The sequence below is a fragment of the Scleropages formosus genome, chromosome 1 (genome assembly GCF_900964775.1).
Source record: "Scleropages formosus chromosome 1, fSclFor1.1, whole genome shotgun sequence".
In the NCBI taxonomy this organism is placed as follows: Eukaryota; Metazoa; Chordata; class Actinopteri; order Osteoglossiformes; family Osteoglossidae; genus Scleropages; species Scleropages formosus.
Window position 1 is genome coordinate 21525476 of NC_041806.1, and position 26909 is coordinate 21552384.

General features: G+C 42.4%; 1 protein-coding gene across 1 annotated transcript; it reads right to left on the bottom strand.

Moving 5' to 3' along the window:
• Positions 1–4628: 4628 nt before the first annotated feature.
• Positions 4629–26574, bottom strand: LOC108933097 (X-linked retinitis pigmentosa GTPase regulator-like). The gene is made up of 16 exons (XM_029251438.1): positions 26471–26574; positions 25984–26109; positions 25534–25626; positions 19267–19329; positions 18566–18724; positions 18194–18343; positions 17891–18049; positions 16788–16943; positions 16397–16521; positions 15888–16079; positions 15177–15363; positions 14466–14578; positions 11919–12035; positions 8299–8453; positions 6974–7620; positions 4629–6901 (listed from the first exon to the last, which is right to left on the bottom strand). Exons 1-16 carry the CDS (start codon positions 26499–26501, stop codon positions 4629–4631), a joined length of 4746 nt encoding a protein of 1581 aa, XP_029107271.1. The 5' UTR covers positions 26502–26574.
• Positions 26575–26909: the final 335 nt, after the last annotated feature.

Genomic DNA, 26909 nt, shown 5'->3' on the forward strand with positions numbered 1-26909 from the left:
AGTAAAATGAAAACGTGTCCAGGTACACCGACAATACACATTTTGACTTGAGTGTGCTAATGTGTATTATAATAATGTGTATTACCAATACACATTATGTCACGTAAAGTGCAACAGTGCATAAAGATTGTTTTGCCACAGCAAACATACCTGCACTCATGAAACAATAAAAGTCACAGGTTCATCACTGAAAAATACAAATCTCAAATCACTGCATACATCTGAATGACACAGCTTTACTCACTCCCTCACTCTCTCTCTCGCTCTCTCTCTCACACACACACACACACACACACACACACACACACACACACACACCAGTAGTGGCAAATTCTTTCTGTAAAAATGTAACTGAATGTTCAAAAAACAGTTGACCATTGTTACATAAATAATATTGTACATTGACCTTGGATCAATACAGCTAAGGGAAAAGGCCAGTGGTTATACAGTTTCAGGAAATTGTAGGTGTCTAGGTGTGAAATAAGGACTGAACTTGGCTTTGCTTATATGTACAAACCGTAGTTGAACCAGTGGTCTGAACCCAGTGAAATGTCAGTGGTTTTTGTTTTGTTTTTTAAATATATGCATATAGTTAAGGCACAAAGAGTGAGTCCTTTGAGTCTACGCTCTCCCCCAGAGGAATCATACTAGAGTGCAGGTGGTGGATCGAGACGCTCTGGCTTCAGTGCTCCCCTCTCCCTGCTCCTCGCCCCTGGGCTGCAGCTCAGCATCACCATCGGAGCCCTTCTCCACATCTCCACCTTTCTCTGCGCTTGGTGTCTTCGCACCTTTTTGTTCCTGCTGCTTGCCTTCAAGTGTTGACCGACGCTTGAACAGCGAAATCTACAGTGCGGGCACAGGGTTAGATCCCATCAGCCACCATTTCTACATTTTTATAGCATGTGGAAAAGACATACCAGGTTATCTGTTGAACAAATGGAGCATCTCCGCTGTATTACACCATACATTTTTATCTCTTCATTACTACCAATATTTAAAGATGCACTTTTTTGTTGGAGAACCTGAAATTATAATAAATGGTACAAAAGGGGAAAACCTCATACCGTACGATTGGATCCAAAAAAGCGCCTGGATTTCACTTCCTCCGTCCTCTTCCCTGATTCATTTGTAGATTTTAGATCTTTCTCCCTTTGTGGACTGGGTTGCTCCTGAATATCAGAAACTTGACAAAAAAATCCAACAAATTCAGAACACGGTCACAATTACAAATAACTTTTTTCTATGTGAATCACTTTAATTGGAGAAGTGTATGAAAACCTCTAGGATGCTTATTAAATGAGAGCTAGGGGTGCCTGTGGTCTCCATTCCTTCACATGCACCATTGCATGATGATTCTGCAGTGCAGAAATTAAATGCTTTTGAGTCTACAGTGAAGGAAACTTTTGGCCTGTTGGGTTTTCTCTGACATAAATACATATTCATGCAGGCAGGGGGCCCATTCCAGTGAAATACAGAGCAGAGGCACTCAGCAATGGGAAGCCAATCACAGCGATGAATGCAGGAAGCATAAATAAATCAAATTCTAATATTTTTGGGGAAGGTATGTTTGAATTCGAACAAGCCTATGAATTTAAATATGTAATGTCTTCACGGGTATAGATGAAGTTGGAGTTGATTTTTCTGCTTCTGTGATTGCATGCATGTCCTTCGTCTAGAGGCCAGAAGGTATTTCATTCAAACTATTTAAGATGGGAATGTTTCCCAAAAAGCACATGATGTTCAAATGCTGGGAAAAAACAAAAATGAGAAGTAGAACTAGAGCAGATGTTTAAACAGCTGAGAAGTTTAGAACAGCTGTTTGTAGCTGACCATTGGTGGAGATGACCATGATGTCTCATCAAAAGTGTGTGCAGGACTGTTCTGTAACACTGCAACCAAGGCTCCCATGCAGTAAACCACAGTGCACTTAAGAGACCTCATAATGCTTTTCTGGCATGAAAAAATGGCCATATGTTTTAATTAAATTAAAAAGACAAATACATCAAGTTTACTGAAATTATCTGAAACCACGGGGTTTTACACTGGAACTGCATTGCACGGATATCTGGAAACATTAGGTTAAAAACTCACCCTTCTGAACACCATCTGTGACCGTTTCTGCTTTAGTGACTTCAGTTTCCTAAAAATAAAAACGACAAATGTCACTGCTGTGTCATCTGTCCTACACTGATTCTCACATCAGTTCTTTAGACTCAAAGAGAGTAAGGTGTCAACTGTCATGCTAGGTAGAAGACAACATGATACCTCAGTTGATCCTGCAACCCTAAGATGCCTACTGGGGAACAGTGGGCGGTACAGTCGTACAGTCAAAAATTATTATGGACTCTTAGAGGATCTGGCCATGCAATGCTTAAATAACTGGACCAAAAGGCATAATGCCAAAATGGGAGGATTTGTTCTACAATCAAATATTTTCAGTTTTAGTGATGCTCATGACCAGTGCGGTCAACCCCTCACACAGCTGTGGATTCCCATGGTGCACCAGTGTAAATCATAGCACTGACCACAGTACTTTATCAGTATGATAAGGAAAAGTTAGCAAGGCACCTGAGTTGGATTTTCTGGAGAATGTCTGCTGTCCTGGCATGACTGAGGCTTTGTTTCCTCCGGTTTGGACTGAGTAGTCTCAGTCTCTCCCTCATTTTCCTCTTCATTTTCTTCATCATCATCATCATCATCATCATCATCATCTTCTTCTTCTTCTTCTTCTTCTTCTTCCTCATCTTCCTCATCTTCCTCACCCTCCTTTTCCTCCTCATCCTCCTCTTCTTCACTTTCCTCAGTTGCACTGTAACCAGTAATCTGTTTCAACAGTTTAGAGATTGATCAGCACAGGCTGCTGGTTTATGCTGCAGATGCATTTCAAAACATTAGCAAAAGAAATTGGAGGACGTCTTACTGAAAGGTAAGGTACTATGGCCTAGCATGGCTAGAACTGTACTACCACTAATGGTCTAACTCTAAACCTGAGTACTACACACATATTCATGTTCTGTGCTTACTTTGATACCTACGTATTTTCCCCATTAGGAAGCATAAAAACACACAGTGATAACAAAACATTGCACTATCAGACAGAAAATCAGTAGTTAAACTCCAGAGAAAAGTAACCGACAGGTGGAGTAGCTGTTCAAGACCTCTGGACATATTAACGAAAGGTTTTCAGTTTGAATCCAAGGTGGAGAATGGCCGTTTGAAGACTTCAATTTGTCTCCCACACGGAGAAGTATGCGTTCCCTGGTGTGAAATCTGAAGACTGCAGTTACAATACAATATAGAGCTCACCTGTCAACTTGACAGATTCTATTACAGCTCCATGTCTGATTATGCTAATTGGCAAACTCCATCTGCCAAAACAGGTTGTTGACATTTGAAAAGTACAGGGTGGCAACATTTAAGTGCAGAACACCCTACATGAGTGTCCTGCTCCCTGTCATTTGTCTGATCTGAAGTATCTCTCCTATCCCAATTAAATACAGGCTTGTTGAAGGAGTGCCTTGTCCTTTCGAAGTCTTCAACAGCCCCTCCAGGCTGAAGTACACAGCGAATTTTAACAAGATCTACTTCTTGAAACGTGATTATTCAAGTCTTGTCATCTTAGCAAACTCCCAAGTATGTGGTACAATGTGTTTTTGATAAATATATAACATAACTTTATACAGGCTTCCCAGGCACTATATGTTAAAAACATGCCTGTAAAGTGAACTTTTTTTAAAACAAACTTTTCAATTACTGTTAATTTAAATGCGAAAATAAGTAATGAATTCCTGAGTTAGGAAAGGTTCACCAATTTTCTGGACTAAATGTGCAAAATTTCAGCCTCACCTTTTAAAAACAAACAATGACTTATTCAAAACCAAGTCCAGAATATCAGAACTGTTAAGGAAACCTTTAAACCCGGGCTTAGGCCCACACTTTCAAAGTCTCTCGAACTGTATATGACACATATCCAATTATTTCACATTTGCTTGAGAATGTAAATTCTCATAAAAGAAGCTTTTTGGTATACAAGGGAAGCCTGCACAATATTCCGTGATAATGAAACCAGAATATTAATGCATAAACGAATTAATTATTTGCACTAACAGTTGGATTAATTTCCATCATAGCCGTATTACTATATAACTGTACAATACTTCTCAGGTAACCCTGTGGAATAAAAGAATTTCTGAACTCAAGTCTGACAAAGGCAGCAACGATTAACAACTTTAAATTCTACCATAAATATAGGTAGAAACTCAAAACAAAAGGTTCAAAAATATAACATGTAAAAAGGCTGAAAACACTACTTCTCAGTGTTAAATGATAAACTAATAAATTGCTCCTACTGTTTTTTTAACATCAACTTGTAAAGACAGGCTAAATATACAGTAGAATCTTTAACAAGTACTTAAATACAGTAGCACTGAGAGATAAGTTTGACAAGAAACAGAAAGCAGAAATAAAGTGTTTGAACTTTTAAATCAATATGGCAAAAGGTACAAAAGGCACAATGAAATAAGAGTTCAAAACGCAGCAGGAACTTTCCTCTCATTCATGTCTCCAGTACAGAAACTGTCTTTTCAATTCCCGTAACTGAGAATGAGAACCAAAAGCAGTGAGTCAAGTCACTTGAGGTTGAGGTACTGAGGCAGAACATTGTTCCAGAATTGTTCCCCTGTCCCATTGGCCACCTGTTCTTTCCCACCACTTGCAGCCCTCTGCTTGATCTTACTTGAAGAAGTAGAGCCCTTGGCCTCACTCTTCTTGCTTGAAGACACCATTTCAGATTTTTGGATTTGTCTATCTTTCCGAATCTTTTCTACGGTTTTCAGTTCTTCTTCCTCTGAGTCCTCTTCATTTTCCTCTTCATCTTCCTCCTCCCCTTCTTCCCCTTCCTCATCTTCCTCCTCCTCTTCTTCCTCATATCCTTCTTCTTCCTCCTCCTCCATGTCCTCTCTTGTTTTTTGACTGCTTTCTTTCATATGTTCCTTTTTTTTAATACCTTCCCGCTTCAGTTCCTCTTCACCTTCTTCCTTTTCTTCTGGTTCCTCTGTTTCTTCCTCCTCTGCTTCTTCTTTACCTTCCTCCTCCTCCTTATCCTCTTCATCATCTTCTTCCTCATCCATTTCTAGTTCCCCTATTTCCTCTTTATCTGACATATTCCATTCATTCTCATCTCCCCAAGCACTGTTCTCATCTTCTGCACCTTTTCCTTTTAGTTCCATTTCTGCTTTATCTTGTACCTTTTCCTTATCAGCCTCTGCTACCCTTTTGTCCTTTCCTCCATCCTCTTCATCATCTTGTTTATCACTGCCAATTCCCTCTTTACCACTTAATATTCTTAATTCTCTTGTGTCATACTCACATTCTTCACCTCCACCCTCACTCTTCTTGCCTTCACTTTCAGCCTCTCCCTCAACTACCTTACATCCCTCCCTTGTCTCATGCTGCTTCTGTGCTTTTCTTTTTTCATCACCTTCTCCTTTTATTTGACCTTCTTCTTCACCCTCCCTTTTATTCACGTCATCACCTTCTTCTTCTCCTTGTATCTCACTATCATTTTCTTTTCTCTCCTCTGTTACATTGTTTTCTTCTTCTCCCTCCTCTTCATCCACACCCTCACTCACTGCCTCATCACTTTCTTCTGCCTCCCCGATGTCATCCTCACTTCCTCCATCAGCCTCTTCCTGTCTTCCTACCTCACCTTCATTTACTCCTTCTGCGTCAGATTCTTCTTCCTCCTCCTCTTCTTCTTCATTCTCCCCTTTCTCTCCTTCTTCCTCTTCTACAGTTTGTACCTCATCAAACTCCTCTTCCCCTTCATCACTCTCTACTTCCTCCTCTTCCATTTCATCACCTTCCTCTTCTTCTTCCACTTCATCCTCAGTTTCTGCCTCACCAATGTCCCCTTCATCATCCTCTACTACCCCTTCTTCCATTTCTTCAACTTCTTCCTCTTCTTCTCCCTCCCCATCATGCTCAGTTTCGACCTCATCATCTTCCTCTTTCCCTTCATCACTCTCTACTTCCTTCTCTTCTATTTTCTCACCTTCTTCCTCCACTTCATGCTCAGTTTCTACCTCTTCATCACTCTCTGCTTTCTCCTCTTCCATTTCTTCACCTTCCTCCTCTTCTTCTTCCTCTACTTCATCCTCAGTTTCTATCTCACCAATTTCCTCTTCCCCTTCATCAGCCTCTACTACCCCTTCTCCAATTTCCTCATCTTCTTCCTCTTCTTCTCCCTCCACTTCATTCTCAGTTTGCATTTCATCTACCTCTTCATCTCCCTCCAGTTCATCCTCAGCTTGTATCTCACCTACTTGCTCTTTCTCATACCTTCCCTCACCTTCTTCCTCCTCTTCTCTTTCCTCATCTTCTTCCTCTTCTTCTTCCACTTCATTCTCTGTTTGTACCTCACCTTCCTCTTCCTCGTCCCTTTCATCATCTTCTCTTTCCTCACCTTCTTCCTCTTCTTCTTCCACTTCATTCTCTGTTTGTACCTCACCTTCCTCTTCCTCATCCCTTTCATCACCTTCTCTTTCGTCCTCTTCTCTTTCCTCACCTTCTTCCTCTTCTTCTTCCACTTCATTCTCTGTTTGTACCTCACCTTCCTCTTCCTCATCCCTTTCATCACCTTCTCTTTCGTCCTCTTCTCTTTCCTCACCTTCTTCCTCTTCTTCTTCCACTTCATTCTCTGTTTGTACCTCACCTTCCTCTTCCTCATCCCTTTCATCACCTTCTCTTTCTTCCTCTTCTCTTTCCTCACCTTCTTCTTCTTCTTCTTCCACTTCATTCTCTGTTTGTACCTCACCTTCCTCTTCCTCATCCCTTTCATCACCTTCTCTTTCGTCCTCTTCTCTTTCCTCACCTTCTTCCTCTTCTTCTTCCACTTCATTCTCTGTTTGTACCTCACCTTCCTCTTCCTCATCCCTTTCATCACTTTCTCTTTCTTCCTCTTCTCTTTCTTCACCTTCTTCCTCCACTTCATTCTCTGTTTGTACCTGAACTACTTCCTCTTTCTCACTCCCTTCATAATCTTCGTCCTTACTTTCTTCAATCTCCTTTTCTCTCCTCACTTCATCTTCACTTTCTCCCTCCTTTTCTGTCTTACTAACTTTCTCATCTTCTTCAAATTCTTCCCTTTCTTCAACAACTTCTTCCTCGTCATCCTCATCTTCTCCCTCCTCTTCCCTTTCTTCACCTTCTTCCACTTCTATTTCATCCTCACTTTGTACCTCACTGACTGCCGCTTCCTCATTCCCTGCTTCATCACCTCCTTCCTCTTCTTGTCCTATGTCATCCTCACTTTCTCCTTCCCTTTCTACATTACTTAAATCTTCCTCACCTTCTTTGCTATCCCCTGCCTCAATTTCCCCATTCATGTTAAATCTGTCATCTTCCTCACTTTCTATTTCACCTTCATCTGATAATTCTCCTAGTCCTTCCATGTCATCTTGACTTTCTCCCTCATTTTCTTCCTCACCATCAATCACCTGAGTATCTTCCTCACCTATTTCCTCTATCTCACCATCCTCACTCTTTGCCTTCCCTTCTCTCACATCTTCAACATCATCCTCCCTTTCATCCTCTCCTCCCTCATTTTCTCCCTCACTTTTTCTTTTTTTCCCATTCTCTTCATCATCAGCAAACTCTCCTTCATTTTCTCTCTCCCAAGCTGCTGACTCCTCATTCTTATGTTCTCCCAGTTCTTCCCATTCATTCACATCTTCTTCAGATTCTCCAACCAGCACACTTTCCTTGCTCTGGGTCTCACTATCTGATTTCTCATGACTCTCTTCCTCTTCATCTTTACTTGTTTTTCTCTCTTTTTCCTTTCCATTCTTACTTTTCTGCCTACTTCCCTTCTCTCCCTCACTCCCACTCTTACCCTCCTCTTCTTGTTTCAGTTCACTATCCTTTCCAATTAGCTCAATTTCCCTTTCTTTTTCTTGTTCATCCCTGTCATCTATTTCAGTTTTTTTGTTTTCTGTCTGGTCTTCATCTTTGGAACTATCCTTTTCTGACACACCCTTATGCTCTGCCTCTTTATCTCTACCATCCTTCTCCTCACACATCTTTTGTCTGTTTGCACTTTTATCTACAGTGTCTTTTGTTCCATTTTTCTCATGCTGAAACACTTTTTTGCTTTTTACTTTTCCTTCATTGTATACATGTACACCTTCCATGGTTTTTTCTTCTCCATGTTCTGAATCTTGCAGCTCAGGTAAAATGTTTATACTGACTGCTGTCCTCTTTCCAAGCTCTGTAACAACTACATCCGTAGAACCACCCCACGCGTAGTCTGCAACCCCTCGCTCACTGGTAAACTTTTCAGCTTCAGGTCTGTTCAGGCTTTTGGGGATTGAAGGTGCCACCTCAGTGACAGCACCCACCTGCTCCACTTCTTTCAGATTCAGCTCCCTGATGCTTTTTGTCCTGGCATATTCTGGCTTTTCAGAAGCATTGAAGACAGTAAGAGACTCTTTAGTTCTAAGTCTTGTTTTTTTATCTTCAGTGTTCAGTTTTTTTGTAGTTGGAGGTATAATATTACAATCACTTTCAGAAGGCTGTAGTACTGACTTAAGACTGTTAGGTGATTTATTTTTTGTTACAGAAGAAAATTCAGAGGCTTTTTTAACATTAACAATTTTAGTTTTTTTAAGGTTTGTTGATGCCACAACTTCTTCCACAGAACTTTCTATTGGTTCACATTGCATTTGGATAGGATTCATTTTAAGCTCTGTGTTTTTCATTTTGACTGACTTGACTTTCACTTTCTTTTTAAAATGGAGAGGCATTTGTTTTTCTCCAATTGACTTACCTCCTTCTTTGTTTTTAGATTCGATCAAGATGTTTTCATCATGCTCACTGTCATCTACAGATTTGCTTACAACTCTTGTAGGTGTACCTTTTACATTGTCTCTAATTTCATGTACTGAAGGTCTACTTTTAAATTGGACAGCCATGCTTTTTACTTTAACCGTAGTGGCTTCTGATTCTGCTGGTTCTTTTAACTTATTAGTTGTACTTTTTACTTTTACACTAGTTTTACTATTAAGCATATTTTCTGCCTTACCATATTGGGCTTCCTCTTCCAAAGGTGTATTTTTTACCTTTATAAATCTGTTATTCGCATTGATTACTTTATGCTTTGTTTCTGCTACTTCATTTTTTATTTTTATGACTGTGCTACTAATATTGGCAGATTTAATTTCCTCCTCTACATCTCGACATTTAAGCTTTGTAGGTGTGCTCTTTGATATAATTTTTCCACTTTTAGGAGCTACAGTTATGTTTTCGTCCTTTCTAGATGTGGTTTTTCTCTCCTTCAGTTCACCTTCCGGCTCTTCACCAGGTTTACTTTTGACCTTATCTATACCAGGTTCACTCACATTTTTCTTTGCTTCATTTTGCCTGCATTTAGGTGCACTGCTATCTTGTATGGGTTTACTTCCCTTTTCCAGAAGTTTGCTTTTGCTTTTTACAGGTGTGATTTGTTCCTTCAATTCATTTTCCAACTCTGCCACAAGTTTCCTTTTTACCAATATCGTGCTTGTTTCTATTTTCCACTCACTCATATTTTTCTTTGCTTCATTTGGCACACATTTAGGTGCACTTTCCCCTGCTCCAGATTTGCTTTTAGTCTTTATTGGTGTACTTTTCATATAAAGAGGTGCACTTTCTTTTGTTGCAGGTTTGTTTTTAGCCTTTACTGGAGTACATTTCCCATTGAGAGGTTCACTGTCCTTTGTTACAGTTTTGCTTTCAGTCATTGCTGATGTAGTTTTTACATTGAGAGGTTCACCATCCTCTACTCCAGTCTTGCTTTTAACCTTTATTCGAGCACATTTCATACTGTAAGGTTCACCTTCCTCTGCTCCACTCTTTATTTCAGTCGTCCTTGGTGTACTTTCTGCATTGACAGGTTCACTTTCCCCTGTTTCAGTCTTCCTTTTAGCCTTTATTTGTGTACATTTTACACTGTAAAGTTCACCTTCCTCCGTTCCAGTCTTCTTTTTAGTCTTCCTTGGTGTACTTTCTACATTGAGAGGTTCACTTTCCTCTGACACCATTTTGCCTCCAGTCTTTATTGGTGGACTTTCTGCACTGAGAGTTTCAATAGGTTTACTTTTAACTTCTACATGTTGGCTTTTAATAACTCTTAAAGGTGTGGCTTTTTCACTGCTTCCAATTTTGACACATTCATTCATTTTTACTGGTGTATTTTTTACACCAAAAGATCTGCTTTTCGCTTCAGTATGATTATCCTCCGTTTCTGAAGGTTGATCTGTAACTTTCATTTGTGAGCTTGTGACCACACTTTCCACCTCTTTGGATTTTGCTTTTTCTTTCATAAATGTTCTTTTTATCTCTTTTACAGCCTCTTCAGGTTTGCTTTTACCTTTTACATGGGAGGGATCTTCTTTATGATGCTCACCTTTAACCTTTGGGCCACTACCTGAGAGAACAGGGCTAGTTTTGGCTGTTATGGGTTTGCTCTGAACTTTGCTTTCAGTCTTTACAGACATTGTAGTTGTTTTCGTGTGATTTACTTCTGCTCCTGGTTTATTTTTCAGTTCAACTTGAGTATTTTCTTCTTTCATTTCAATTTTGGCTCCTTCAGGCTGCTGAGTGTTACCCTGCACATGTAGACTTCTCACATCAACAGTTTGTCTTTCTACTTTTGTAGTAGTGGTTGGGTCAGGCCCTGTCTCATTGTCTCTTCCTGAATTGACAGTTTTCAGGTCACATTTATCAGATTTGGGGCTTTCAGGCTTTTGTGTCCCTTCAGCAATAATAATGTTTTTCTTGCTGGTGCCAGCCTTCTGAGTTGCTCTACATTTCAGGCCTTTTGGGGCCTCAGGCAGTAAGGATTTTGCACTGGAGCCTTTCAGTAACTCGGTGGGAAGGGGTTGTTGAGACTTCCTGCCCACCCTCCCAATAGGTGGGGCCTGTTCTTTCATTGGAAGCTGATGCTCCACCCTCACAGCCTTACCATGTTTTTTTGTAACCTTAACCTTCTTCTCTCCCGCCGCAAGAAAGCAGAGGATGAAAAGAAGGAAAACGTTAGAGAAATGAGACATGCAGAGACGGATGTGTGCTGAGCTCAGGGCTGAAAAACAAGGAGATAGCAATGAATCGTACAGAGAAGAGCCGGAAAGAAAGAGGAACAAACAGATCAGGTGTAAACCGCACACTGTAGATGAGAAAACAAAGATGCTTGTTTGTCACCCAACTTTGCACATGCAAAACAAATATCAAGGCCTAATTGTGTGCTAAAAAAAAAATTCAGCACTAATGTGAGGCTTTTGCATTTTAAGGCAACAAATGGGCATTCACATTATAAATGACCTTCTACTTCTCATGTCTTTGGAGTTCCGCCACACACCAATTTGTAGTTGACAAAAAAACTTCACAGAAATGTTATCCTAACACAAAAACACAAAACATGGTTCACATTGCAAATCCATACATTAAAATATAAAAAGAAAGGAAGGGAACGAGGGAAGTGCTGTGCAACGTGACATCATGTCATGTAGTTATGGTAAAAGCTCAAATTTTCAAAAGTATTTTTTAATCTCACTTTACTCCTCAGTGACAACTGAAATTTCCACTTGAACCTGTTCAGCACAAAATAAGACGTACAACCTTCAGCAAACCAAAAAGATAAATGACACCCTTATCATGGCAGGAAATAAATTGCTCAAGCAAGCGGATTTTGAGAAAAATATAGGTCTTACTCAACTACGGATTGTTTTACAAAGTCATCACCTCTGTCAAGATAGGGAAGGACATCGAAGCACTTTTTTTGCATGGTTTAAAGTGTAACTTAAAATTTGGACCGAAAAATGAGCACCAAAAAACTTAACATATTAACCAGTATTTTCACATCACCAAAAAAAAAAACCCAGTCAGTAAGTTTTTGAGACAGATATCATTTGAACATGAGAGAACATGAGGCTTACCTTGTCCTTCTGGACTGGAGATAGGGTCAAGGTGTTGTCACTGGGATCCACCTTCATAACATGAGTCTTTTACAAAACACAGGTCGCAAAAAAATTATTAATACCTTAAATGCTTGGGACCTAACAGAGTTTGAGTGTAAGCAATGACAGACACCAAAATTCCCCAAAACATCTCAATTTCCATCCATTCTACTTACAGGCAGTCTACTAATCAGTTTAATTTCTCTCACGGACATTTATGTTTTCACCTTTTAAGATGGAAAATGAAAACAACACATGAAAAAAATTACTAATAATTTTAAAAATAGCTCCCTTTGCTATAAACACAAAACTTAATGATTCACCCTGTCTTTATAAATAAAAACCAGGGACATTCTGACTAAGGAATACTGGAAACAACTTACACTCATCTGAAACCTTTGCTAACCTTGCAAATTGGACATAATTTGACATAATGAACAACCAATGAGAGGCGAGAAAGAATGTGATCCTGCAACCATCAGAGTGATTTATCACCAAGGTTACCATCCTTAATGAGCACTTAGGTTCGCAGCATTTAACTTCCTATGGCACACATCCGGAGAGTGCTCACCAGCATGTCAGAGCATCACAGCACCAGCCCGACAACTTTGGTGACAACACGCCTGCTAAATCAAACCTGCAGCAGTCCTTCGATGGACGGAAACGGCTGAAGGCAAATCAGTCAAGAAGCTGGGGGGGACGTTTCATCCATGTGTCTCCCTGTGGGTTAACCTCCTCTTATTCAGCTACCTTTCTACGGCCAGCAGCCATTTGAAAATCAGGCTTAGAGTTTAAAGTGATGCAAACTTTCCGAAAGCAAAGTGGAAAACATGGTATATGTAATGCGCTGAAAAAAAAAAATGGCACAAACACCCAATTGGGACATGGTGATAAGTGTATAAAAATGAAGAAAAAAAAGATGTGAAAATTTGTTGGGAAAAGGGGCTCGGCCTTGGGGGCTTCCTCCCCTCGCAGACCGGCACGTTACACAACACTGCGCTCTTTCACTCGGTTCAAGCCGCGTGGCATTCATTAACACACGATGCAGGGAGACTCTGAGAACCGCAGTGCGTTTCCGCGGAGCGTGCCCGCCTCTTGGTCCTCGAGCATACTCAGCTGGAAATAAAAACACAGTACTGTTGTACAGCAAGACTGCCAATCACGGCCCCATCAGCGTCGCACGGAAAATTCGGTGTGGGTTAAGCGAGGTGGGGGCTCGGCATCTCTTCTATAAATCTCAGTCAAACGAAAACTACAACTGTGGGTTTGGCTGCTCTGCAGGAAATATGTGAGAGAAATAGATATTTTGTTTTTATACTATAGGAGGAGTATTACAGAGCTCAGGGACACGTGGAACAGGATGGAAAAAAGAAAGGGTGATGAGCAAATGAGCGGGAGGGGAAAGTCAAAGCAGAGCATGATACAAAAGGGGAGAGTAAATCCCTGGAGTGTACCACTCAGGGCCTCAGATGGAAAAAGGATTGTGCAGCTTCTGAAAAAAAAATCACCGCAGATGCCTTCCGGGAAGCCAGAGAGATCCCGCTCTGTTCTGCTGTTACATATGAACCATGTAAACGCTGAGTTCAACTGTAGAGTCCTAAACGTACTGTTAATCCTATCGCATGAAATATTTCATTAGTCTTAAACTACTAGACCAAGAACCCACCATCCCTGAACCTTTTACTTACATTTATATTCCTTTATTTAGCTGGAACTTTCCTCCAAAGTGACCCATATCTTTAAGCTACTTATAATTATTCAACGTATTACTTACACAACAGGGAAATTTTATTGCACAAATTCAGATTAAGTACCCTATGCAAGGGTACTACAGCAGGCAGTGGGATTTGTATCTGGGTCTTTCCAGTCTAAAGCAGGTAGCTCTAACCACTACACCACCTGCTACCCATTTGGAAAACCCTGGAAAATTCCTGTGGGGCGAAGCTGCTTAAGTAATGTATAGCATCCTTAACTGTACCCAGAAGAGTGCCGCTGGAGATCTGCATTGACTTCCTTTCTGGTGCGGAATGACTCCTTGCTCTGTACCTCCTTGTTCTAGTTTTGGATTACAATGCCACTCCTCTTCAGTGTCTTGACATCCTCCTCCTCCTCCTCCAAGGGATATATGAGTGACCTAAGCAGAGATGGGCCACGCTCTTGTTTTTTCACACCTCACTGGACCGTTTGTCTGGGTCATAACCCTAACTGGCAAATGAGCTCCAGTCATGCAGTGGACACACGGGGTCTTTCTTGACACAGGTACTGGCCCTCTTCAGATGGCATGGGGAAGCACTTTGCGATTTCCTGTCAGCAGTGGTACCCTGTGCTGCACTTTGGCTGAACCTTGATTAACCAATAAAATATTTTACTTTATTTATTCTTGCTTTCTTCCACACCCATTGCTTGTGGGTCTCAAGGCGATTCAGACACATTTATTTGTCTCTTAAAAACAGAAACTACTGACAGTTCTCTCACCAGGTTCAGCAGGTCTGTGGTGTCCCCAAGGCCTTTCACACTTTCAGCGTCGTCCACAGTGTCGGGGGCATAGGTCTGCTCGCCCGCTGCCTCCTCCTCCTGCGCTGTGTTTTCTGCGGCGGATGGAGGGCACAGCTTCAGGCATTAACACAACATCAGCCTGTATCACAACGGGGAGTCGCGTCAGAAGAACAACAAGCGCTTCGAACAGTGTCCCCCAGTGCCCTCAATACCATTTCACAGCTCTGTCTACAAGAGCGTCACTAAAACACAGTCGCAGCTCAGAAAAGGAGTTCAGTCTGAAAGCAAAAGAGCTACTCAGTCATTTTTCTCCGGGCATTGACAATGCTAAGTAACCTTCTATTTATTTACCCAATTATATAGCTGGGTAATTTTACTGGAGCAATTTAGGATAAGTATCTTGCTCAACGGCACTACAGCCGGAGGTAGGATTCGAACCTGAAACTTCAGGAACAAAAGGCAGCAGCTCTAACCACAACGCTACCAGCTATGCTCTACTCAAATGTTCTTCCACTTTAACTTTCCTTAGGGGACACAGAAATACATCCTAAAAGAGAACCTGCAAAAATTGAACACATCTGTCTTTATTAAAAGATGATGTGATGATGATGATCACAATGTGAAAAGATGATGAGCTCATGCTGTTAAAAAAAATAAATAAATAAATAAAAACACGTCAGTTGTGGACACCTGGCCTAAGGAAGGTGGACCCTGTCTGTGGGTGCAGGGAGTTCTGCTCCAGCCCGTCGGGTGCATCCTTCAGAAGGTGCAGGGCTGGCATCGTGCGGCTGGGCACAGGCAGGGTAGCGTTGAGGAAACCCGACTTCAGGGGGGGCAAAGTGTGAAGCGTCAGTCCAAACTGCTCTGGTGAGCGCTCCTGCAAGGAATCACAGCAGAACCAGTGAATTCTGTAAGTCAGCTAATGTGCAAGAGCCTGAGGCCAAGAAGGCGTCGCATGTCCAGGCATTAGAACAGTGCAAAGCCTGTTTAACTTGTCATAAACTCCTCTAATAGGGAAACACTGCCACCTTATGGACCATGTAGGACAAACAATTCAAAGAGAGCAAGACGATCAATTATTAATACTACAACAACCCAAAAGGCTGTTGTAATAGCGCAAGGTTTATATTAATGATTTACTGATTTATGCAGCTGGGTCAATTTAGGGTGAGTACCTTGTTCTAGGTTATACAGCAGGAGGTGAGAATCGAACCTGGGTTCACTGACTCCGAGGCGACATCTTTAACCACTGAGCTACTAACTGCCTATTTTTATCCGTTTTTCCTGGTGTGAAGATTGGAATATTTCCAATACTGATGTCAAGTAAAATCAGACGCACCCTCAGCAACTTAACAGAGGAAGCCAGTCACGCCTCCAGATGCCCTCTTTGGCGGTACCCACCCTCTCCCTGCGTCGGACCCGTGCAGACAGACTCCTCCGGAGGGTGCTTGGAGCAGAAGTGTCTGCTAGTACTTGGGTGTAGGACTCTTCTAGGAAGTTCTCAGTGACATCGTCCTCTTCCAAAGACACTTCCTCAGCCTGCTTTGACCGGGGTGTGGCCAGCACCAGCATGTGACACCCACCACATGTCACCTTGAACACAAACATTGCAGCTGTCATTGGCAAAGTTTCCACTGGCTGTATATGCTGCCCAAGACATATCCATATGCAGACCATGGGCTCTGCAGTGTTTGCTTATCTTTGTGTATCCAGAATAAAATACACCTTTCCTAGAGTCCTTATTTCGATAACCATTTACCTTTGGAAGAATAAGTTACACATGTTTCTCAGAGACATAGCCTTCCACCTACTGAGCTGCACTTTCTTAATCGCTGCACCTCCTACACTTTATAGGATGACGTTACAGGTGACAATTAAGGCACGTGCCATCAAAAAATTTGGCGGCTTACCGACTGCACGTAGTACTTCAGGAACCGTGCACACAGCGTTGGCTTGAACTGGTTGGTGAAATTCTCCTCCCCCAGCCCCAGTTTCCCATGTCGGCCATCACCGAAGGTATAGAGAAGGCCATTGTCTAAAATGGAAATGAGCAAAACATTAATCAGCATGCTGCAGGACTCAAAGTGAGACATGGTCCTTTCTAATCAGGGTCCAGTGCTCCATGCAATAATCATTTTAAATCTAATTCAAAAAGGGCAAGTGCCAAATTCTGGGCATGAGTAGACATCTATTGTTTAACCGGTGTTTAACTCTTAATGAGAATGCCCTCACACTGCTGCTCATAATTTTCTTCTGCAATTAAGTGGAAGGTGCAACAGGCTGCACAAGGACGACACTTGCCCGTGATCACAGCCGTGTGGTTCTCCCCACACGCCACGAAACTGATCCTTCGCTTGCGGAAGTGTTCCACGGCCTTGGGGAGACAGGACTCAAAGATGAAAGTCCCATGGCCCAGCTGCCCGAACTGGCCAAGTCCAAAAGTGTACAGCTCATCCTCTGGAACAAAAGCCACAGGTTAAGTGCAGGGCCAAAGTATCTACTTTCCCATCTATCAATGCTGCTATTAAATTACACCTATAATACTTATGGGGCTGAAACCCCAGTGTTCTCCACACCGTGGGGGAAAAAAAACCTATTCCTTCCCGGCTGACGCAAGGGAAACTGGGAACCTTAGTCAGCGTGTAGTGTGTGGGATTTGGCTCCCATCCACTATTTTACTCCAGTTTGAAACCTGGCTAGCCCTTAGACAAGGACCATAAACATATCTCACATTGATATTTAGTGCTATGAATGAAAAAAGAAAAAAGACGACACCTGCGATCTAGCGTTGCCACCCCAGAGTTTTTGAAATGCAACCTTTCCTGTCAAATAAACACCACAACACATGGAATTCTGCCTTTGGCTCATTTATACGTACAGGCTGTTCATCTAACAGATGGTGGTACGCAAACAACATCAATAACTACAAACAAGCACCAATTAAAACGATCCTCTGATAGATCTTAGAAATCATCACTAATACTAAAAACCTGAGGGAAGTGTCTAGTGCCTTGATCATTCCAGGGTACGTTCCCTTCGAATGTTCATGTCTGTACCAAATTCATGTCTTAAAAATGTTCAACAAGCTGCGAGGACAATTCCAAAATTGTGACATATATTGAAAAAGACAATCATGCATTTCTGTCTTAATATTTACCAATGAGACATATATGAAACCATTTACTTTCAATCACTGAGTCACTCCAAAATTTTTTCTGCTGTGAATTTAAAAGCGAAGAGGGCCCAGGACTGACACCTGATGCATACCTGTATTTGATACACACTGGACCTTCAACTTTAAAAAAGAACTACCTGAACATCTTTAACAGAGGTAATTTTTCCCCCATTAGAAAAATGGGAAACTGGCTTTGTGGTTGTCTGGTTAGCTATTCACTAGCACCTACCTGTAATTGCCACAGTGTGTCCCCCTCCACAAGCCACCTGGATGACCGGATCTGGGATGCCCAGCACCATCTGTGGGATTCTGCGTTTTTCCAGCAGCTCAGCAGGCAGCCCCAGCTTCCCACTGTCACATTCCCCAAATGTGAAGAGGTCCCCATCAACTGCAGCAGAGAGGGGCAGGGGAGCAGGTGCTCAGCCACCGTAGGTCACCAGAGATTATTGATCTTTGGCTTTGGATTGATAAGGATTCCCTCCGCTAAAATTGAGGCAACAAGGCAGCATCCCAGTAGTGTTCAGCATCATACCAGTAGTAAAGGCCGAGTGGTAGTATCCACAGGAGACCCAGGATATCGGCCTCCCAACAGTCACCTCCTTGGGCTCCAAGGCGTTGCTCTCCTTGCCCAGGCCAATTTGACCCTCGGAGTTGTCACCCCACATGAACAGCCGCCCATCCTCTGCAGAACAAATCAACAAAAATTAACTTCTTTATTTTTTTTACTGAGAATAGTCATATGCTGTGAGGGGAATAATGAAAGCATCTACAGGTTTCTTAAAACACAGCCAGTGATATGGGGATAGCATTCTGAAATAAAACACAGAATGAGGTACAGCCTCCAAGTCTAGTGACGTATAGTCTGTGACCTCTGGTCAGCAGCAAGGTAAATGCAGGTCCCTACCGGTGAGAGCCGCAGAGGTATTGGATCCGGCCGCAAGCATTTTGATTGAGACATGGCCGGTGAAGAAGTCCAGCTGGCAGAAGGTTGTGCGCTCTTCGTAGTGGCCAAGGCCCAGCTGGCCCTCGCTGTTCCCACCGGCAGTGTATACGTTGCCCCGTGCTGAGGACACAGGCATGGTCATTTCAGGCCTGCCAACTCCAAGAAGCTCCTGGTGCTTTTCACTTTAACTTGAATCTTAATGGCTTAATTTAAGTCATGAGTCTGGAAAGGAGCTAATATCGTACAGATAATATCGTAGGAATTATTACGAGTGCAGGTTCATTAAAAAGTCATTTCTCTAGACAATGTGGCTCTTGGGGACTGGCATTAGCCAACCTCAATCTTGGCCCACAGAGCTGCAGGAATGCAACAAGCCTTCTCACACGGCACAGAGGATACTTCCTGGCTTATGAACAGTATACTTGATGCATGCACAACAGTAGCTGATAAAACTGAGAGGCGTTGTGTGAACTTCCAATCTAGCCATTAATCAAGAGTACAACAGAAACTGTGCGAACACAGTCACAGTGTTCCATGCCTTCAATCAAACAACAAAGCCTTGAGGATCAAAATCTGGTTTTAACAAAATTCACCACATTATGTGGTACTAAAATTCATTTGACACGCAAGAAAAAGGTAACACTGAAAACTGGCAAACTTACATGTGCACACTATTGTGTGATTGCGTCCACAAGCTGCAAGCTTTACTTTCTCTGATTTCAAAGCTGAAACAGGAAAAATAACCACATCATAGCTTTATTGTGTGTATTTTAAGTAAATATATGTGATGCTACAAATAGCCAACAGTGCCAGTATCACCCTGATGGACCTTTCGAATGTATAACAAGGGAGATTATTGGATGAAACAGATGTTTTTTATCATTTCAGAAATGCTGTCATGTTGAAACTGGATTGTACCTGCATCAAATACATCTGCAGGCTATGGGAAATTGGACCCATGACAGGGAAAGGTCTTGTTATGTTGGGAGGAAAATGTTTTTGCTGATATTTGCAAGAGGGCCCTCTCGAAAGGCAATGGAGCGCCATTCCGAGTACTCAGGAAATGGACACATCACTCACAGTTTCACCTATTTACACTCGGACTTGAACCTGCTCCACTTTACTACAATTCCAGTTTGGAATTCATTTTTACATTACATTTATTCATTTAGCTGATGCTTTTCTCCAAAGTGACTTACAATGTTAAGGTTACAATTATTTACCCATTTATACATCTGGGTAATTTCACTTTCAAACCTGCAACCTTTTGGATCCAAAGGCAGTGGCCTTAACCACTACACTAGTTTTACAAGGACACCCAATGCCCTCAATCGTCCTTTGCTTTTACCTTTCTTTAAGCTCTTTTGAGCTTTTATATTTTACTCACATCTGTCATTACATGTCTCAAAACACCTACTTCATCAAATCCACAAGTGGATTTCAAAATGTGCTAATTGGGAGCGATAAGCCAGTGACATGGTCATGTTGAGACAATGGTCCGAATTTGCACATTATTTACTCCCTGGGAAACACAAGTAAGGGGTGCTAATTGGACCTCATGGACAAACCAGCACTGGCATTTTCTGCCAAACTGCCATAGTTCAAATGTGAATCAAAGACAAGGAAAGCCAACCATGCTTCAGAGGGGACTGCACGATATTCCTGACATGCAGTACCAGTCAAAAGTGAGTAAACTTGTCGTAAACTCATTTTCTTTTCTTTCCTCCCTGCAAGGCATTCGTTTCACAGGTTTGAGCAGTAAGTGAGCACACGTGTCTTCTCTGTTCTTCTCCTGCAGTTCCCAGACGCATAGGATACTTGTGGGCTGCTTGGCGTTCACCATTTTGCCCAGGTGTACTCAAACTTTTGACTGCATATCACTAATTCATTCCAACCATTCTTTAGCAAGCACATCTTTCGTTATCAAATTTTACCAGCATACATACCAAGGTCAGAGCAAAATGAAGAAGAGCGCAGTACAGTGCATTCAAACCACAAAGGGCAGAGGGCAGGAACATGACACCAACTCTGCCTATTAGGAAAAAAGATCCACACAACCGGATGCCCAAAATATGTGAAAAATCATTCAACAAACTGTACTGGGTAATCAGTCATTTTTCCAACCTTTGGATACAGTCCACCACATGTTGAGGAGGTATAGTAAAAAATATATAAATAAGTACCACAAAAAATTTAAAATATTCCCACACAGACACAGGAAGAACATGCTAACTCCACACAGACAAGGTCTGAGACCCAGATTCAAACATACGCTCTCTAACAGCCCAGGTGTCGTGAGGAAGCAGCAGTATCCACTGCAGCACTGTGAAAAAACATCCACCTTTTATACTATTAGATGAATGGGGAGAAAAGATTTAATTTCTGCATCATGCAGTGAGGTCTGCCATAAACAGGGACAAAGGGTGATAATGAGGGACAAGGAAATTATATACTGCTCTCACTGTTCAACTGCACTGATCGGTGGGACACAAGGTCTCGGGCGGGTCCATTCTGGTGCCAACTGCGCCGTTTCCCGTTCCCACAAGTACACTTGAAGGGCTATGCTGTGAGAGCTGCAGCCGTTGCCTAGACAACGGACACTCTTTGGGGAGGGTTGGACTGCCTCACTGTAAAATGTGCTGCTCAGAAAATGTCTCAGTGTTCCTACTGTATACTTTACCTATAATTAATCTGTGTTAAATATTTCACATTAGAAAGTTCTATTTAATTTAACCACACAGAAAAAAATATTTTCATATATAATTATATGTAAAAAGAGTACTTGCCATTTTAAAATATATATTTTATATTAAAGAGCACACAGGGTGTTGTGCATACAGCAACACCTTTTATCTCCGATAGCAGTATTTCGAGTTGGATCTGAAGGTTGCAGGTTCTAGTCCCATCTACTGCTGTAGCAGCCTTGAGCAAGGTACTTTGAATTGTTTCGGTAAAGCTTGCCCAGCTGTATGAATGGGGTAAATCGTTGGAGAAAAGAGTCAGCTAAATGAATAAATGTAATTTCCCATTTCTTAATTTCTTTACAATTAATCTTGAACATACAGTCATGTGAAAAAGAAAGTAGGTCCTCTTCCAATTCTTTGATTTTACATGGCAGGAAATGACATAAAAAGTCATCTGGTTCTTACCAGGTCCTAAAATTTCAAGTTCAAGTTGTTTTTATTGTCATTCCTCTATACAGTTTGTGTACAGTGGAAGAAAATGTCATTCCTTCAGAGACCATGGTGCAGTACAGAACATAACACAAGACAAATAAATACACAGGACAGGACGTGGATGCAGGGATGGCTGCGAGCTGTAGGCAGTTGTGATGCAGTGCAGTGCTGAGTTAATTGTTCGAGGGAGCTAGGTGAGCGTTGGGAGGCAGTTGGGTGTTGAGTAGTCTGACTGCCTCAGGGAAGAAACTGTTACGGAGTCTGCTGGTGGTGGCGCGGATGCTCCTGTACCTTCTGCCAGATGGCAAGAGGGCGAAGAGTCTGTGAGAGGGGTCATCCACAATGCTGGTGGCCTTGCGGATGCAGCAGTTTTTGTATGTGAAGTCGATGGCTGGAAGAGGAACTCCAATGATCTTTTCAGCTGTTCTTACCGCTCGCTGTAGGGTCTTGCGGTCGGAGACTGTGCAGTTCCCGTACCACACCGTGAGACAGCTGGTCAATACGCTCTCTATCGTCCTTCTGTAGAAAGTAGTGAGAATAGGAGGGGGGAGTTTGGCTCTCTTCAGCCTCCGTAAGAAGTGGGAGGAAGGTAGTCAGATCCAGCAGGCTCAGCTTTGTATTCAATTTCTGAGGGATGACTGTGTTGAATGCTGAACTGAAATCAATGAACAGCATCCTTAAATAGTTGTCCTTTTTGTCCAGATGGGTCAAGGTGGATGGTAGCAGATATGGCATCTTCTGTTGAACGACTGGGACAATAGGCATACTGGAATGGGTCTAACGTGGTTGGAAGACTGCTCTTTATGTGTTTCATGACTAGCTGCTCAAAGCACTTCATGATGATAGGCGTGAGTGCAACCGGTCGGTAGACATTCATACAGGGCACCAATGATTTCTTTGGCACAGGGATAATTGTGGTCGTCATGAAGCACATAGGGACAACTGCCTGGCTCAGGGAAATGTTGAAGATGTCCGTGAAGACACCTGCAAGCTGAAAAGCACATTCCCTGAGTACCCAGCCAGGTATGTTGTCAGGACCCGCAGCTTTCTGCGGGTTGACTCTGGAAAGAGTCTTCCTGACATCTGCTGCAGACAAAGTACCCGGCCGGTGGGAGTTGGGGTGGCCTTACCTGCTGGCATGTTGTTCTGTGCTTTGAACCATGCGTAGAAATCATTCAACACATCTGGGAGCGAGGCGTTACATCACAGACAAGTGATGTAGCTTTGTAGTCTGTGATAGTCTGAATGCCTTGCCACATGCACTTTGTGCCCATGGAGTTTGGAAAATGACGGTGAATTCTTCCTGTGTAGTTGCGCTTCGCCTCTTTGATAGCCCGGGACAGACTGGCTCTTGCTGTGCGGTATGCTGCCTTGTCACCAGACCTTAAGGCAGTGTCTCGGGTTTTCAGCAGCGAGCACACCACAGCAGTCATCCACGGTTAATGGTTTGGTGAATTTCAATTTGAATTTGGTGAATTTAACCTGAGGTTACAAACACAACAGGAAAGAATCCACTATATCATGACTTAACAGTTAAAAGCCAGCAAGCAGAAGGTGTGTGTGGAAAAAATAAGTACACCCCAGGATTCAGAGGCTTGTAGAACCATCTTCAGAAGCAATAACTTCAAGTAATCATTTTCCATATGATCTGTATCAGTTCCGTATCAGTCTCTTGCATTGTTTTGTAAGAATTCTGCTGCACTCGATGTGGCTTTAGTTCATCGACATTTGAGGGAATTTGTTTCTGCTCGGCTCTCTCAAGGTCCCACCACAGCATCTCAATAGGCTTCGGGTCTAAACTTGACTTGGTCTTTCCAACACATTGATTCTTCTCTTTTTCAGACATTAAGTTTTGGATTTGCTGGTGCCTGGGATCACTTTGCTGTTGCATGACCCAGACTGAGCCAAAATTTTGCTCCCGTACATGGTCTCACCTTTATATCTAGAATCCTTTGGTATGAAGAGGAGTTCATGGCCAATGCAGTGACTGCAAGGTGCCCACATCCTGTGGCTGCAAAACAAGCCTGCATCATCACTCCTCCACCGCTGGGCTTGACACGCTGCATTTGGATTTTTCTAAGACATGGTGTTGTAGATCATGATCAAACCTCTTCATTCTGGTTTCATCTGTCCAGGGAACATTGCTCCAGAAATCTTGTGGTTTGTTCAGATGTAACTTGGCAAAGCTAAGTCATGCTGCCATGTTCTTTTTGAAGAGAAAGGGCCTTTTCCCAGATAACCCTCCACCAAAGCCATACTTGTTCAGTCTTTTTCTGATCATAGTGCCATGAACTTCACCATGTTAGCTAAGGCCTGTAGATCCCTAAATGTATATTTATTCATTGAGCTGATGCTTTTTGCCAAAGTGACTTACAATGTTAAGGTTACAATTATTTACCCATTTATACAGCTGGGTAATTTCACTGGAGCAATTCAGGATAAGTACCTTGCTCAAGGGTACTACAGCCAGAGGTGAGGCTCAAACCTGCAAACTTTAGGTCCAAAGGCAGTTACTCTATCCACTACACTACCAGCTGTCCACAAGCTCTTGCTAGATGTAGCTCTTGGGTTCTTCTAGATTTCTCTGAGAAATAAATGGCAGTTTGTCCTTGGGGTGAGTTTGCATGGACCCCCAATCCTGGGAAGACTGGAACCTGTCTTGAATATTCTCCATTTATGAATAACCGTTTTCACTGTAGAATGCTGGATTTCACGTTGTTTCAAAATGGTCCTATAACCCTTCCCAGACTGATGAGCAGTAACACTTGCTTTTCTGACGTCTTTTCTTCCTTGGCATGGTGTTAACACACCTCAACACTCCAGACCACCCAACTGCCAAGAGTTCGGCTTTCATAGAGGTGGTCACACTCCCTGACGATCAACTAACCAGGTGCATTTGATTCACAATTGACTCTTCATTACCTACTTAATTCCTATGGAAACAATAAGGGTGTACTTTAGTAAATGTACTTAATTTTCCACATAACATTCCACCATTTGTCTTACTTTTGTTGAATAAATAATAATGAAATCAGTTATGTGTTATCTGAGGGTATATTTGTTTTAGTTATAGAAGATGGTGAGGACCAGGCGATGGTTATTTATGCCCTCATATGTAAAACCACTGAATTGAGAGGATGAATTTTCTTTTTTCACATGACTGTATGGAACCTCTGTCTCCTTTCAGATGTACACTTCCTGTATACTGTGATTTGCTCTTGAAACACTACTTTTCCTGGTTTTCATTCCATGTATAAAAAGTCAGTGTTCATTTCAATATTTCAGTATTTTTCTTGGCTACAATAACAACCAGTGAGTAAAGCACCAAAGTGATTCAGAACCTTATTTTGGATCTGCTTACCTTAGATTTCACTGCCCATTTGAGACTACAAACACAAAGGCAAAGTGTCAACTTTGCATCTAATTAGACACATTCCAGTTCTACAACTCCTCCTGAAATAAATTTCTATGAGTTTAAAAACTTTCTAAAAAACATATTGCCTGCATGATGTGAAGTACATTTTAAACAGGAGGTACTTGTGCAAGTTTAGATTCGATTTCAGTGGTTTTCAGAAAAGATTACATAAACAAAAAAAAAAAAAAACTAAACTAAAGAAACCATACAAATGTAGTCTCGTTGTCTGCGTTAGTGATTTTCAGAAAAAGTCATCCGGCAGCTGTGGATACCATCGCAACACAAACGTGTCACGTGCTGTGGATCTGGAATCTGAGAAAACTCACAAGATGACTGACCTTTCACACACGTCGGTTTGTTCACTGTGCTCTTTGTTCCCAGGCCCAGCTGACCCCAGTTATTACTGCCAAACATATAGAGCTTGCCATTTTCTGTAGAGATTTTTAAAAAAAAAAGAAAAAAAAAAAAAAGAAGAAGAAACAAAGAAACGCACAGCAGAACATGAGCTCAACACTGGGTAAATACAAACACTGGGACTCTGAAGTGTGTTTTGGAAGTGTGCAAAGGACTAGGAGATATTCAGAAACAGCAGAAAAGATTATTCACTTCTCCCAAACATTCACTTCAGAAAAATCACAAACCGAAGGAATATCGCGGCCAGCGTGTCAAAAGTTTCCTCAGGTGCCGTTCGCACGGACCCCAATGAACGTGGCTACGTGATGAGGACAGGAGCGCGAGGCTTGAGGCACCGCGAGCTCCCGCTGAGCCGCTCGCGCACGCGCGCTCACCTGTCACCAGCGCCGTGTGTTCGTCGCCGCAGCAGACCCGCACAGGCGTGTCGTTCTTCAGCCAGAACTTGCTGGGCACGTTGTCCGCAAACTTGCTTTTCCCGAACGTGAAGACGGCGCCCGACTCTGTAGGGGTGGGGGACAAGTAAATGTGAACGAGTGAGTGTCAGTCACTCAGTGTGTGCGTGCGCGGAGCGAGCCCAGCCCCCGCACACACCGGCGTTCCGAAAACGAGCCGCGCACCCGAACCACGAACACAGCTAACGTCACGGGAAAACTACACAATAAGTAACACATTCCGCTCTTCTAAAGTTCAAACTAGCATATCCGTCGTTTCTGTCCCAATGCGGTTGTTCTGTCCATTCTCGGGACACACGTTGACGTTCTTTTTATTTCCGTCTCTGTGTCACGAGCTCGCGAATATTTGCATGAATGGAGGAACTACATCGCTTTCATTGTCCATGATTTAATTCACTGATGAAGGTACCGGGTATTTCATCCTCCGTTTCCCCTGCCATGTTTGTAGGCTGCCCTTTGGACGAGAAGAGCTGTCAGTCGCCCGGACGACCTGCGGCGAAGCCGTGTTCGTGAAGGCGACGACCCGGAAGTAAACACAATTATGCTCGTAGCAACCAGAGGTCAAGGGGCAGGTCAGGGCTGTGACACCACAAAAACACCAAGTGGGCGCGGTCATAAACTCCTCCCCCATTTTCTTTTACGTTGGATTCCTATTGCAATCTGTATTGGACTGAGTGAGGTATGACTTTAATCGTACCATTTTTACATATAATTATATCTGGATTTCAGGAAATAAACTCCACCTTTAAGCATTTAGGATACCTAATTGAACGTGCATGCATTTAATACGTCACATTTCGTTGTTAGCTTTGTAAAAACCTCTCGCTGCGTTACACTTTTCTGCTGCG

Bases quoted from the DNA above. Each gene is read 5' to 3' on its own strand.
- LOC108933097 (XM_029251438.1), bottom strand. From the start codon at position 26,501: ATGGCAGGGGAAACGGAGGATGAAATACCCG. The intron at 16,522-16,787 runs GCAAGTGTCGTC...TTTCCATTTTAG, and splicing joins CCACACGGCTGTGATCACGG to ACAATGGCCTTCTCTATACC. The intron at 7,621-8,298 runs GTGGGGTGGTTC...TGGGAAAAAAAG, and splicing joins CGAGGGGTTGCAGACTACGC to AAAAAGTGAGGGAGAAAATG.